The 13,919-nt window shown below is 42.5% G+C and overlaps 1 protein-coding gene across 1 annotated transcript in view; it reads right to left on the reverse strand.

Annotated features, from left to right (window-relative positions):
• Positions 1–13,024, reverse strand: part of ANAPC5 (anaphase promoting complex subunit 5) — a 28,377-nt gene extending 15,353 nt beyond the window's left edge. The window contains exons 1-9 of the mRNA XM_075273424.1: positions 12,770–13,024; positions 10,987–11,066; positions 9,561–9,670; positions 9,209–9,443; positions 8,473–8,539; positions 5,631–5,732; positions 3,536–3,726; positions 2,857–2,938; positions 1,592–1,684 (exon numbers count right to left, since the gene is read on the reverse strand). Coding sequence (XP_075129525.1) covers positions 1,592–1,684; positions 2,857–2,938; positions 3,536–3,726; positions 5,631–5,732; positions 8,473–8,539; positions 9,209–9,443; positions 9,561–9,670; positions 10,987–11,066; positions 12,770–12,970 — 1,161 coding nt within the window. The 5' untranslated portion in view covers positions 12,971–13,024. The remainder of the gene's footprint in view (positions 1–1,591; positions 1,685–2,856; positions 2,939–3,535; positions 3,727–5,630; positions 5,733–8,472; positions 8,540–9,208; positions 9,444–9,560; positions 9,671–10,986; positions 11,067–12,769) is intronic.
• Positions 13,025–13,919: the final 895 nt, after the last annotated feature.

A 13,919-nucleotide genomic window follows, 5' to 3' on the forward strand; every position in this document is an offset into this window, starting at 1 on the left:
GTTCATAGGTGGAGAGATTGATAACACAGTTCTGTGTTTCCAAATCCACAGGTGAGTGGTCCCAGTTGTTGTTAGATATATATTTTGCTTTGTGTGTATTCTTGTAGAATCCTGCAGCAAGTCTCAGTCTGTGGAGTTTCTTTTTTTTGTTGTGGATTAGAGATTTCTGCAGTTTCTCATAGTATTGTAGTAATGTTATCCTGGAGCTCTCCTCGATATTGTTCCATTTTGTTTTAATCTCCATTTGGATTTTACTCTTGATGCTGTAGAAGTGATGTATGAGGTGATTCCGCAGTCTCTCTGAAGTTCTATAACACAAGTTTTGTGCATAGTGAGTATTGTAGGTAGATGCGATGGGGTTTGTGAGCCTGAGTCCTTTAGGAATTAATTTCTCTTTTCTGCAATTAGATAGGAAAAAGATATCGCTGTCCAGCTGTGTCCGTTTCTTCAGAAGTGTTTTCAGGTCCTTAAATTTCCGGTAGATTCTGGTATCCTCCATTTGGTAAAGGGAAAATGTTTGTTTTGGTACAGTGTTAGCCAGTGGTTATAAAATATAAAAAACAAAAAAACTTTTTCAGACGTTGGACAATGGGATGAACATCTCACGTGGGTTTATGTCTTTTTATACAAATCATTAAGACAGCCATTAAGATAAGAACTGGGGATCTGGCAATTGATTGTTTGTTGTTATAAGTATATAGTAATAAGCCTCTTCCCCCCTCCCTCCTGTAATCCTACCCCTGTGCCCAGTCATAAATATGCAGCCTCTACAGAGTGTTTTTTAGTTATATCTGAAGAAGAAGCTCAGAGGAAGCTTCGAAACGTTATATTCTGTCATCATTATGAGTTAGCCATTAAAAAAGGTATCACCTACTGAAGACTTGCAAAGTTTTTTTGTTTTTTATATTTTATAACCACTGGCTAACACGGTACCAAAACAAACATTTTCCTTTTACCAAATGGAGGATGTGTAAGTAGAGCACATTCTTTTTTAGGGTTTTATTTTAAAACTGGGGGTAGTTTAATATAACATTTACGGTGCCTGAATAGCCTTTATAAAGGCTATTCACGCATATGTGGGGCTCTATCAGTATGATTTTGCTGATAGAGCCCCTTTAAGAAAATGCAAAGTGAATGAACAAAAGAGAAAACTAATCATTATTTAGGATGACCACCCTCCGGAGGAGGAGTCCTGGAATTCAAAATACGACCCCCACAGAATCCTCAGCTCAACATCATTGTGTCTGTGTGGAATTACATGAAGAGATAGAAGGATCTCAGCAAGCCTACATTCACAGAAGACCTGTGGTTTGTTCTCAAAGATGTTTGGAACAAAATCCCAGCTGAGTACCTTCAAGAACTGGGTACCTATAAGAATCAATGCCGTTTTGAAGGCAAAGGCTGGTCACATTAAATATTGATGTGATTTAGATTTCTTTTGTTTGCTCACTTCATTTTGTTAATCTGTTATTTTTATTTTTGAAAGCATTCTAACTTTGCAGCATTTTTCCCATACCTACTAATATTTATATCTTATGTACTATATAAAATCTATATCTGTATTAGAGAAGTAACGAAAATATGAACTTACAGGCAGTCCGAAGTGCACAGCTTTCTTTACAGAGTGCTCCAGTAACACACTGCTATCCTCACCTTTTCTGTTCTTTAATATATACAACCAACTCTGGGGAGAAGAAAAAAGCACTTAAATATCCAAAATATCCAAAACTAGTTTAGGTAATAACAACAGCTGGCAATAATGGAGCATCTTCAATAAGTCAGGATACCATGGAAAGAGTAGAAGGGTCACGTTAATCATGCAGCCAACTTAAAAAGACTACAATTCTGAACACTTGCTAGTGGTCTTTACTTCTACACACATCTAAACAAAAAGGTTTAGCACAAGTAAGGCACAATTCAGATGTTGGAAAATAAAGAGGAATGTGAAGCTGATATCTGCCTGCATATTTGGCAGAATGTAGCAGTTTTATGCTTCTGATTAGGCCCAAATAAATGGGATGATAAGCAAGGAATCCACAGCAAGATTGAGCAGGACATGATTTTTTTTTTTTTTCAGCGTCCTGCTCCAATCTGTTCTTCCCATCGAAAACAAAGGGAGACAGAGGGAAGAATCTGCCACTGATTTCTGGGCGGAATCTGCCGCATTAATGGGCAGATACTGCTGAGTGAATGGGACTTTAGAGTTTCTTGATATTTATTTAGTTGTAATCAATTTTTATTAAATTTGTTCAAAAATCAAAACAAGGCAAAACAGAGACAAGCCATAGCATATACGTAGAGAAAACCAAAGCTCGAAAAGGGACCAATATATCGGCTCACAAATAACAATATAAACAATCGAAACATAACAGGGGAAGGGAAACCCCCGAGGCCAAAACGACCAAGGGGAGCAAAACAAGAAAACGAAAAAAACCCAGGAGAGACAAGGACACAACAAGGACAAGACACAGAAGGAAACAACAGGAATGTAGGTAGACTCAAGAGAAGGAAAGGGGCCAGAGGTCTCAGGAGGCCACGGAGAGGAAGCCATAGGGTGGGAATTATGTAAGAAGGGAGGAGAATTCTACAGATTCCTGGAACATGACCCACGGCCTCCAGAGGGTTTCAAACTTAGATGGGTCAGCAGAGTCTTCCACGACCAAGGCCTCCATCCTCATGATAAGGAGGAGCTCCTGGAGACATTCCATCAGAGAGGGGGTCATAGTGCTGCGCCAGTGGCGGGGTTGATATTTATTTAGGAAGAAGCATGCAAAATTTCTTTATTACTCAGGGATTCTGAAGCACCAGTATGTAAAGATAGCATGGCACATAAAGGTCAAAGCACACTGAACATACCAGACAGTGCTGCAGGCAGACATGATCACTTGATTCTTGTGCTATCCTTATAGCCTCTTGCAAAGCCAGCTCTGCTTGATGACTAGAAAAAGAAAACATGAATAATACAATAAAAAGAAAAACATCTTATATAAAAGTAAATGCATGTGAAGACTCTACTGTAACAGTAATTTACAGTAAAATACTATACAATATATATATATATATATATATATTTACATGGTGTCTGCTTCCTGCTGTGCAGCTTACTGTGTAGCTTCTACACTAGTTCCCGCTCCAGCCCCCCCTTCTCCCTCACTCCTCCCTGTCTCACTAGCTTAGTGATCCTGCCCATTACTAGCCCCTCCCACTGCCCCCCTAGTCTCCCTAGCAAACCTATTCCGCCCACTACTAGCAGACAAGAAGAGAGGAGGAGCCGTTCCCGGACACAGGCTTGTTAAGTATTGCTAAGAATAATGTTGACATTCCGTTTCGGAAGCAGAACATCACCAGATTATCAGAAAGTGTCTGGGGGGGGGGGGGGAGTCACATGACCGCTCCAAGGATATGGATAATTATAGATTTTTTTATTTTTTTTTAAATTGAAGTAAATTAGAAGTTAGGCGCTGGAAGGGGTTAATTCTTAGTTTAACCTGGACAACCCTTTTAAACAATGGTGTTGAAAAAAGAAAATACATACTAATGTCCAAAGCGGCAATGGAGCGCAGCCAGGTTGAGTGCAGCATATCGTAGACTCCGTCCGTAACCTTCATCACCATTACTTTTACTTTCTGCACCAGTGAGTATTAACCGGTCAAAATAATGAAGTAGGCTATGGGTTGAACTGAATACATCTTGGACACGTAGACTATTTAAATAGCTTAGGTAATGCTGAAATAAATAAAACAAAAGCATTTCTGTAAGGACTAGTTCACATGGGGGCAAGAAGGCGGATTTTGACAGCGGAATCCACGTCATAATCCGCCTCCATACAATGGTGGTCTATGGAGACCACTAGCGTTCTTTTTTTCCACTATCAGCATGTTGCCGATAGCGGAAAAAAGAAGCGAGCTGCCCTTTCTTCAGGCGGATTCCGCGGCTCGCTGAGCCACGGCTTCCGCCTAGCGGCAGCAACTTCTGCTGTTGGCTCATTCATTTGAGCCGGCTCCGGAGGGGAAAGCCGCGACGGTCGTGGCAGGCGGGTTTTGACCCAAGAGTGACGCGGCTCCCCACCGCCCCCCGTGTGAACGAGCCCTAATAAAATTTTAGTTCAAAGCTGGTGGTAGTTGTCACATAACTGCTGCATGGTACATGTATGTGTGCTATAATTGGAGGCTCCAAAATGTCCAACTGGATTCATTTCCTACAGTGTATTTTAGACAGTAAACATTGACTTAGAAAACATGGACTGCACACAAATGCCATCTGTATGCTGTCCGTTCAGTTTAATGATGGTCGTATGCATGAAGCCTAACTTGCAAGCCTACAGAAGGATCATTGATAAATACAGGTGACCACTGAAAGGAATAGTGTAGGCAAACTCAATAGACATATGTCAGTATAATTGTCTGTGAGTATATACCGTATTTTTCGGACTATAAGACACACTGGACTATAAGACGCACCTAGGTTTTAGAGGAGGAAAATAGGGAAAAAAAATTTTGAAGCAAAAAATGGTAAAATATTTAATATATGGGAGTTGTAGTTTTGCAACAGCTGCAAGGCCACATTGACAGGTGACCCTGCAGCTGTACGGGGATGCATAGAGTGTTTTTTTTTTGCGGGGCCAGAAGTACTTTTTAGTTATACCATTTTGGGGAATATCTATTGCTTAGATCACCTTGTATTGAAAAAAACCCGGTGGTTTATGACATATGATTTTCTACTTTTATATATATATATTCTAGGGACAGGAGGTGATTTAGAACTTTTATTTATTTCATATTTTTATTATATATTTTTAAAGCTTTTTTTTTTTTTTTTTTTTTTACTATTTTATTCCCCCCCGGGGGCTTGAACCTGCGGTCACTTGATTGCAAGTCTCATAGACGGCAATACAACTGTATTGCCGTCTATGGGACATTCTGTCTATTAGTATTACGGCTGGTCATAGACCCAGCCGCAATACTAATATAGCAGTGACAGGCCTGGGAGCCTCATTAGGCTCCCGGCTGTCACCCGAACAGGTCGGCTCCTGCGATATCGCCGCGCAGGAGCCGGCCTGCAACTTTACAGGTACGGGGCCGGTGGGGACCGACCCCGGGGGAGAAGAGGCCGCTGATACAGACTGAAGACCCGGCATCCGCTGTACTAGAGAGGCGGATGCCGGGGAGGGATAGACGCTATCACAGGTGCCGGGGCCTGAGACATCGCTGCGCTCCTCTGCCCTGCATGAAGCCAGCGGCGGGGGGACGGAGGAGCAGAATAGCATCGCCCCTGCCGCTGCTGGCTTCATGCAGGGCAGAGGAGCGCAGCGATGTCTCAGGCCCCGGCGTCTATCACTTGCCGGCTTCCGCCTCTCTATTACGGCGGGTGCCAGGCGCCACATTCAGACTATAAGACGCACCCTTCTTTTCCCCCCAAATTTTGGGGAAAAAAAGTGCGTCTTATAGTCCGAAAAATACGGTAATTACACCTGTAAATCGATTATTTGACATATTTACTAGTTTACTAAATAAAATTAAAAATTATGGTAGAATTCACTGCCATTTTTGATATACATGGCAATTAGTAAAAGTGGGTTATACCTGGGTTCTAAAATTTCAAAAAGGGCGCAAAAGAACAAAAATACTCACGGCTTCAGCAAAGTCTGGATTAAACTTCAGCAGATTGTTCAGCTCTTTTTGCAATAAAACAGGTGACAGAGCTTTACTTTCATCATTCTTCAGTAATGAGGCCTGGAATACACAATTGGATTACAGCTAGTTCGACTGAAGTAGTATCCTGTATCCTGGCAATTACAACCTTCTCCTACATTAAAGGACAAGCACACTACAGAGAGCAAAGATTGGAGACAAAGGGCTATTTTTTCAAGGTCAAATACACCATTTTTTTTTTTACTTAATATTATAGCTCTGTTTTAGCTGCACCTTTTCTTCACGTGTGCCCAAAGAATTTAAGAATAGGGCCCCAAGAACACTGGAAAATCCAATACATACATTGGCCGGATTACCCGGTCCAAACTTAATCAGGAGACGGGACTCTTTGCATCATAGTGATGTATGATGCTAGGAGTCTCTGTCTACTGTAGATTCACTGTCCCATACTTGTATATAGCAAAGACAATAGAACCATGAGGAGGTAGGGGCACCCAAATTTATGAATTCTTGTGATGCAAGGAGTCCATCTCCTCACTAGTTTCAGACCAGAAAATTCAGACCATGCATTGACTGGATTTCCCAGTTAGGATTGCCCTGTGTGCATGGGGCCTTACAAATATGAATGGAGGGGAGGACCAATATATCCTCTGTCTGCTGAATTAACTTATAGCTTTGGTTTGAAAAAAAAAAAAGAATATAACAATTTTAACATTTATAGACAATCAAAAGTTAAACATTACTACAAACATTTTAGATTGATAAGTTGCCAGTGCATATATCCATGAATGCAGGAAACCCAGCAATGATTTCCTTATTGTGGCTGGTTATCAGACAGGGATAGTGCACGTGCAAAAAGATCAACTGCCCACATTTATGAATCACTAGCTGGTACCCGCGACTTCGTCTGTGGTGATTGTAGAAGTGGGTATATACAGGCGTGGGTAAGGTTTTCGTAGTGTGTATAAGGTATGGGATATGAAATGTAAGTAACTTTGTATCTTGTTGTTTCTGTAATTCAGAGAATACGTGAGACTTTTGTGTTGAAGTTATTTTGTATTTGAGCTGCTATACGGTGTTGTGAGAAACTTTACATAGTGACTTTGGGACAGAAGTATTTGAAGTTAACCCTTTCCCGCTAATGGCATTTTTTGATTTTCGTTTTTGACTCCCCTCCTTCTAAACCCCATAACTTTTTTATTTCTCGGCTCCCAGAGTCATGTGAGGTCTTAATTTTTCCTGGGACAAATTTTTCTTCATGATGCCACCATTATTTATTCTATATAATGTACTGGGAAGCAGGGAAAAAATTCAGAATGGGGTGGATTTGAAGAAAAAATGCATTTCTGCGACTTTCTTACGGGCTTTGGTTTTACGGCGTTACTGTGCAACCAAAATGACATGTTCCCTGTATTCTGTGTTTCGTTACGATGCCGGGGATACTAAATTTATATGGTTTTATTTACATTTTGACCCCTTAAAAAATCCAAAACTGTGTTAAAAATTTTTTTTTTGAAAAGTCGCCATATTCCGACAGCCGTAACTTTTGTATACGTATTTGTTCGGGGATGTATAGGGCGTTTTTTTTTTTGCGGGATCGGATGTACTTTGTAGTTCTACCATGTTCGGGAAATGTTACTGCTTTGATCACTTTTTATTCAAATTTTTATCAGAATCAAAACAGTGAAAAAACGGTGGTTTGGCACTTTTGACCATTTTTCCCGCTACGGCGTTTACAGAACAGGAAAAATATTTGTATAGCTTTGTAGAGCGGGTGATTTCGGACGTGGGGATACCTAACATGTATGTGTTTCACAGTTTTTAACTACTTTTATATGTGTTCTAGGGAAAGGGGGGTGATTTGAATTTTTAATCCTTTTTATTTGTTTTTATATTTTTTTTACTTTTTTTTAAACTTTTTTTTTTTGCATTTATTAGACCGCCTAGGGGTATTGACATGGGTGGGCGGTGTCGCGGATTGTCAGAGCGGTGGGGGTCGGCAAACATGGCTGCTCCGGAGCGTTAAAGAGAACCTCCTGGAGTATCGTTAAGGTGAGGGGCAAAGTGGTAAAGTATATGTATATGTGATTGTGTGGGGTTAGGGGCGAGGCTGTAGAGGGCAATATGAATTTTGTGGCTTGCTATGGTCCAAAGTGTGTGAGATTGCAGAGATGGTGGTGTGAGTTTGGGTTTTGTGGGGGTCCTGGCACAAAAGTATGTGCGCTATTGTAACGAAAAGTAGCCTATTGCGCAATCGGGTGTAGTGACTATGTTTGTGGAAAATTTCAGCCAAATCGGTGGAGCGGTTTTTGCGTGATTGAGGAACAAACATCCGAACATCCAAACTCACAAACCCACAAACTTTCACATTTATAATATTAATAGGATGGCTGGAGTTCTGACAAGTGCCAGAACATAGAAAGTTTCTGCATTCAGGTTAATTATCCCTTGAGGCCTACGAATGTGGCAGACAGTACAAGTACCTGGGCTCAATGACTCATCTCAAGAACTCTACCAACTATAATTTGTAATACTGTTACACTCCAGAAAGGTAACCCTTCCCATCTTAAAATCTTTTAGTCATTTCCCTATGACCACCTCCTCTGGCGGAGAGCTCCATAATCTCACTGGTCTCCTCCTTCTTCTAGGTCTACGTACAAACCTTTCCTTTTCCTGTAGAGGATGTCTTTTTTTTTTTTTTTTTGCATTAAATAAACCCAATTTTGATAATCTGAGAACAGTAGTGTTCCCATTCAGCTCATTACATTAGTGCTACTTTTAAGTATAATACTTGGTAATGGAAATCTCAAGAATTGCATACCTGATGGGACAGGAAATATTCTGCTTGTTTTTGGGACAGTGGTCCACTACATGCCAAGTCTTCCTCTCTATAGTAAAAAAAAATAAATTGAGAACTAGTATTATATATGATACATACAACCATACAATTGCTTTCGAAACAAGAAGAATATGGTTTAAAGATAGCATCTACTCATTACCAGGCTTATTACTTGGGGTCTATCACATGACCATGGACTGTCCATCACATGGCACAGATATCTCTGCAACCACAACAGATACCAGCAAACTGAAAATGTGCTGACAGCTTTGCATGATATGTAACACTCACAGTCTTAGAGAACAGTAAAGGGCCTCTTAAGGTTGGAGCCCCACATGGCAGAAACACTGAGAAAAAACTGCAGTGTTTAACAGCCGTTCTAGTCAAACCCATGTAGACATCGTGAAAACATGCGCACAGCGGACACGCTTCAAATTCCAAAACTCTCACGGTTTTGGAAAATGCAGCATGTCAATAATACCTACGGAAACACCAGTGATTTCTCTACAGGTATTATGGAAGCAGAAATTCCGCAGAAAAAAAACTCTGTGGACTTTCTGTGAGAAGAGCTGCGGGAAAAAACGCGATGTGTTGCCACTGCATTTTTTTCCCGCATCGCTTTTTTGCTGCGCTACGCTACGTGGGGCCTAAACCCTAAGATGTTTTAGGCTGTGTATTCAAGGAGTTAAAGAATCAGAATGCAAATCTCTGCTATTACCCAATCGGACAGTCAAGGTCTTCTTTCTCCATCTCTCCTTCTTCACTTAATTCTTGTTCTGCCTCATCTTCTTCCTCAGTGTTGGTGAGCTCCATATCTGCCTCTTCATTCTCTGGCTTTGACATAGTCTTAGCTTTATCGCACTGGAAGTAATTCTGCAGTGATGTGTACAATTTGTACACTTGACTAAATGAGAGTTTGTTGTAAGCCAAGATCATGTGGCGCAGAAAGAGACCTAAACAAGTGGATAAAAGGTGTATTTTTCTGTAAATTATGTACTTATTTGTGTGTTGATGAATTTTACAATACATGAAGGATTATGCCACTAACATATGTTCATTGTTGCACCTACCCACAACACTTGTCTTGTGTACATCAGGTTCAGTCCCTGAGAAGGAGTCGGAAAGCTCATCAAAAAACTGCTCCATGTCTTTCAACTCTCCTTCTGCCATAAGCTTTATCCTACAAGAGAAGTGAAAAATAAGTATAATATTGCATGCTACTGACAGTTGCTATAAACAGCTGCGGTAGCAGGGTAGAATCATGTTACAAATTAATAAAAGGTGGATTTAAAAAAATCCAAGTTAAAAAATAGAACAATTCCATTTTCCGAACAAAAAGTCATATGAAGCTTAAAACAGTACAATTAAAAACATAAATTTATGCCACAAAATACAAGCATGGCAAGACCCTTTTTCCCCTCAGGACCCCAAGGATTCCAACTGTTGGAGATGGCTGTTCATGGCCTGAGCAAAGTTTGATAGTCCCATCCCCCACCCCACAATACATGGCACCATTAGGAAGACTGTTTCTTACTAGGATCCTAGGACCTGAAGCCAAAAAGGAATCCCTTAGCCTTCTCTTTAGGGAATCTCCATTTGTACCCTTTTCCTTGATCCCTGGCTCTACAGAAAAATCTCATCTTTTTGTCTGCTGCCTTAGCTAAAAGATCATCCAGGTCAGCCCAAAAAAAGTAAAATTTCCTCACATGATAAAGTACACAACCTATTTTTAGAAGTCAGGCCTCCAGACTATGTCTTTAGCCAAATAGCCTTTTCAGGGGCATTGGATGAGGCAGAAGCCTTGGCTGAAAGTCTAACCATGTTTGAGCAGGGAAGGGAGGGGAAAAAAAGTTACAACAATTTTCGCTTCAGACCACTGAGTATAGTAATTGGAGCCCCCCCCCCATTAATCATTATCGAAGTAAAATACCCAATTAATCGCAACTTGATTAGATCATAATCGCCCAGCCCTATCTCAAGGTAAAATCCAAAATATCACACAAATATATGTAGCCAGATTCTGAGTAGGTGTATGTGTCAGAAAGACCTACCATGCTGCACCAACATAAGCAATATGGCACGTAGTTGGGCTTTTCCTCATTGGCAGATAGCCACTGTCAGGATTGCAATATTTATAAGACCAAGAGATGTGCTGTTGACATAATCAATCTGAACTATTGTAGTAGTGATCACCATGTGTAACGGCTGTCCCAGATGAGTGCTGACTAGAGATGAGCGAACACTGTTCGGATCAGCCGATCCGAACAGCACGCTCCCATAGAAATGAATGGAAGCACCTGTGACGCTGACTTTGCCGGTGGCTGGCCGGCGTCACGGGTGCTTCCATTCATTTCTATGGGAGCGTGCTGTTCGGATCGGCTGATCCGAACAGTGTTCGTTCATCTCTAGTGTTGACTGCTATGTTATCACATCGAGCAGTGCTTGTCCTGTGCAAGAATCAACCTGTGTAAAAATGCTCTAAGTCTGAGAACGTACCTGATTTGCACTGAGCTTGCCACATTTGGACAGCAGTCATTCACAATCTTAATCAGCTTTGCAAGTGACATGTCAGGACCCTAGAATAAAAAAAGAGAAAGTTTAATATAAGGGTCCCATTTTGGCTCCTTTCTGTGACATCCTGCACTTCTTTATTCTTTCCCTTGTTTCTTTATTAAAGCTCCTTTTACTAGGTGTACAGAGGGACCGGCTCTTCTGTAATGCAGGGAGCTGAAGCTGGATTGGGTCACTTCATCTGTTTCTCATTTTTTATCAAGTATACATGACACTGATGTATATTACAAAATTGACTGACACAACTGCTGCCAGAAATTCAATGTTGTTCAACAGTTTAGTTATCCTTTAATATATTTTTACTTTGGGAAGTCAGTTCAGTATGAAAAATCAGTTTGGGGCAGGAAACCCCCACAGTGTAGAAATATAGTTTTTTTTGCTGCAGATTTTGTTGCAGTTTTTTTTTTTTTGAGCCAAACCCAGGAGTGAATTGAACAGAAGGCAGAAGTATAGGTATAAATTCTCGGCTTTGGCTCAAAAAGAAAAAAACAAAACACAGCAAAATCTGCAACAACAAAAAACTGTGTTTCTGCAACATGTGGCCTCAGCCGGCGTTCCGCTCAAAATCTGGCACGGACATTAGGAGCGGACACTAGCTGTGTCCGTGACACCTGTCATTCATTTCAATGGGCATCGGGTGCGTTCTTTTGCACTCCGTGCCCTTCCTTCCCTGTCCGCAAGTGAAGATGTCCGACTTCTCAAGCGGACAGAAAAACCCTACATGCAGGGTTCTTCTGTCCGCTTGAGAAGTCGGACATCTTCACTTGCGGACAGGGAAGGATGGGCACGGAGTGCAAAACAACGCACCCGATGCCCATTGAAATGAATGACAGGTGTCACGGACACAGCTAGTGTCCGCTCCTAATGTCCGTGCCAGATTTTGAGCGGACACTAGGAGCGGACACAACCTGTCGGACACCGACGATAGTGTGAACGCTCCCTTAGAAAGTTAGTGTGGAAGTTACTTAAAGAGGACCTTTCACCATATCCGGGCACAGGCAGTGTTATATACTGCCAGAAAGCTGACAGTGCGCTGAATTCAGCGCACTGTTGGCTTTCCCGATCTGTGCCCGGTGTGAAGAGCTTACGGCCCGGTACCGTAGCTCTTCTATGGTCAGAAGGGCGTTTCTGACCATTAGCCAGAGACGTCCTTCTGCCTCGCGGCGCCTATCACGCTGTACTGTGGAGCGGGGAGGAACGCCCCCCTCCCTCTGCTCACACAGCTTGTCCGTAGACTAGCATTATCAGGAGAGGGAGGGGGCGTTCCTCCCGCTCCACAGCACAGCGCGATTGGCGCCGCGAGGCAGAAGGACGTCTCTGGCTAATGGTCAGAAACGCCCTTCTGACTGTAAAGCGCTACGGTACCGGGACCGATAGCGCTTTACACCGGGCACAGATCGAGAAAGCCGACAGTGCGCTGAATTCAGCGCACTGTCAGCTTTCTGGCAGTATATAACACTGCCTGTGCACAGATATGGTGAAAGGTCCTCTTTAACAGGAAGCTGAACCAAGTAAACAAATGCAGAAGATCCCAGAGACACCCAGAAATCACTCAAAACACTGCTAAGGTTATATGGGTGCATTTATTAACTCATTAATAGCACTATCAGACCTTATATATAACACTTTTACACTGCACCCACTGAAGGCTGACAACCGAGCTCAGGACTGTAAGCACTGTACAGCATGCAGCATAAGTCTGTGTCACCTGGAGAAGGGGCAGGATCTGCTTCTTCAGCCGTCTCTTCTCCACCACAGTGATCTCCGTGTTCTGGGTCATCTCGCTCAGTAGCACCAGCACAGAGATCTTATACGGCGTCACCCAGTCCTTTATACCGAACACATTGGCATGCACTACACCATTAGTCATCATGGGGTTAAAATACAGGCTCTCGTGCACACTCGCCATGTCCAACAGTGGACCAGCTTCTGGCCCGGCTCCCCTTTGCAGCTTGTTCTGTTTGCAGCTTCACAGTCAGGCGCGTCATGAGACGGGCCAATCGGAAAGCAAACCTCGCCTCACGTGACCTGAAGTAGCAGGACCTTTTGGTAAGAGTAGAAGCTGTATGCTAGTAGACCATAGGACCTTCGATGACGCTCGCTCACGTGACGAGACTCGTGTGGGAGGAGCCATTCTGCAGGTTGCAGAGAAGACTGGTTTGGTTTTACACAGGAGACGTTGGTGCGGAGAGTTAACACTAGGAGACGTTGGGAAGGGTGTGGAGAGACATTGGGGTGCTGGCTGTGTATAAGAGAAGAAGGCTGTGAGACAAAAAGCAGAGGGCATAGGAGCAGAAGTAGAGCAAGCTCAGGGGTAGCTGTGTTATTTTTCCTCTTTTTGGAAATCAAAACGGCAGGCTCCTCTATCCCCAGTGCTCCATGGCCCAGTCACTGTACCTCTGCCCTTACTCACATTGTTGGTTCCTTTCCAGTAACTCCTGAGGTCACCAGTTTGGTGCAGCAAGTCACGTAACGGGAGGGAAAGGGGACCAGGACTGGCCAACAAAGTGCTGAGGATAGCCGAGTAATTTTTTGTTTTCTTTTGTTTTACACCCACCATGGCTACAACAGAGTTTTCTCTAAAACATGGACAAGCCCTTTAAAGGGAGTCTATCATTGCTGTTTCTCATTTTTAAATAAGCCCACCGGCGTGAAAAAATGTTACATGCGCTGTATGTGCCGACTGGACTAGCTACTCATGGAAGCAGTGAAGAGGAGTAGAAGGAGGGAGCTTCAAGCAAGAAGGGGCAGTGAACAAACATCCAGGTTGATGTCGCGGAGGTGCTCGAAATACAAGGGTAACACTCCCTGAAGACTAATTAGCATACGAATCAGAGTGTCTTTTCTCGAAAATGGCT

Source organism: Leptodactylus fuscus, chromosome 1 (genome assembly GCF_031893055.1).
Source record: "Leptodactylus fuscus isolate aLepFus1 chromosome 1, aLepFus1.hap2, whole genome shotgun sequence".
Lineage (NCBI taxonomy): Eukaryota > Metazoa > Chordata > Amphibia > Anura > Leptodactylidae > Leptodactylus > Leptodactylus fuscus.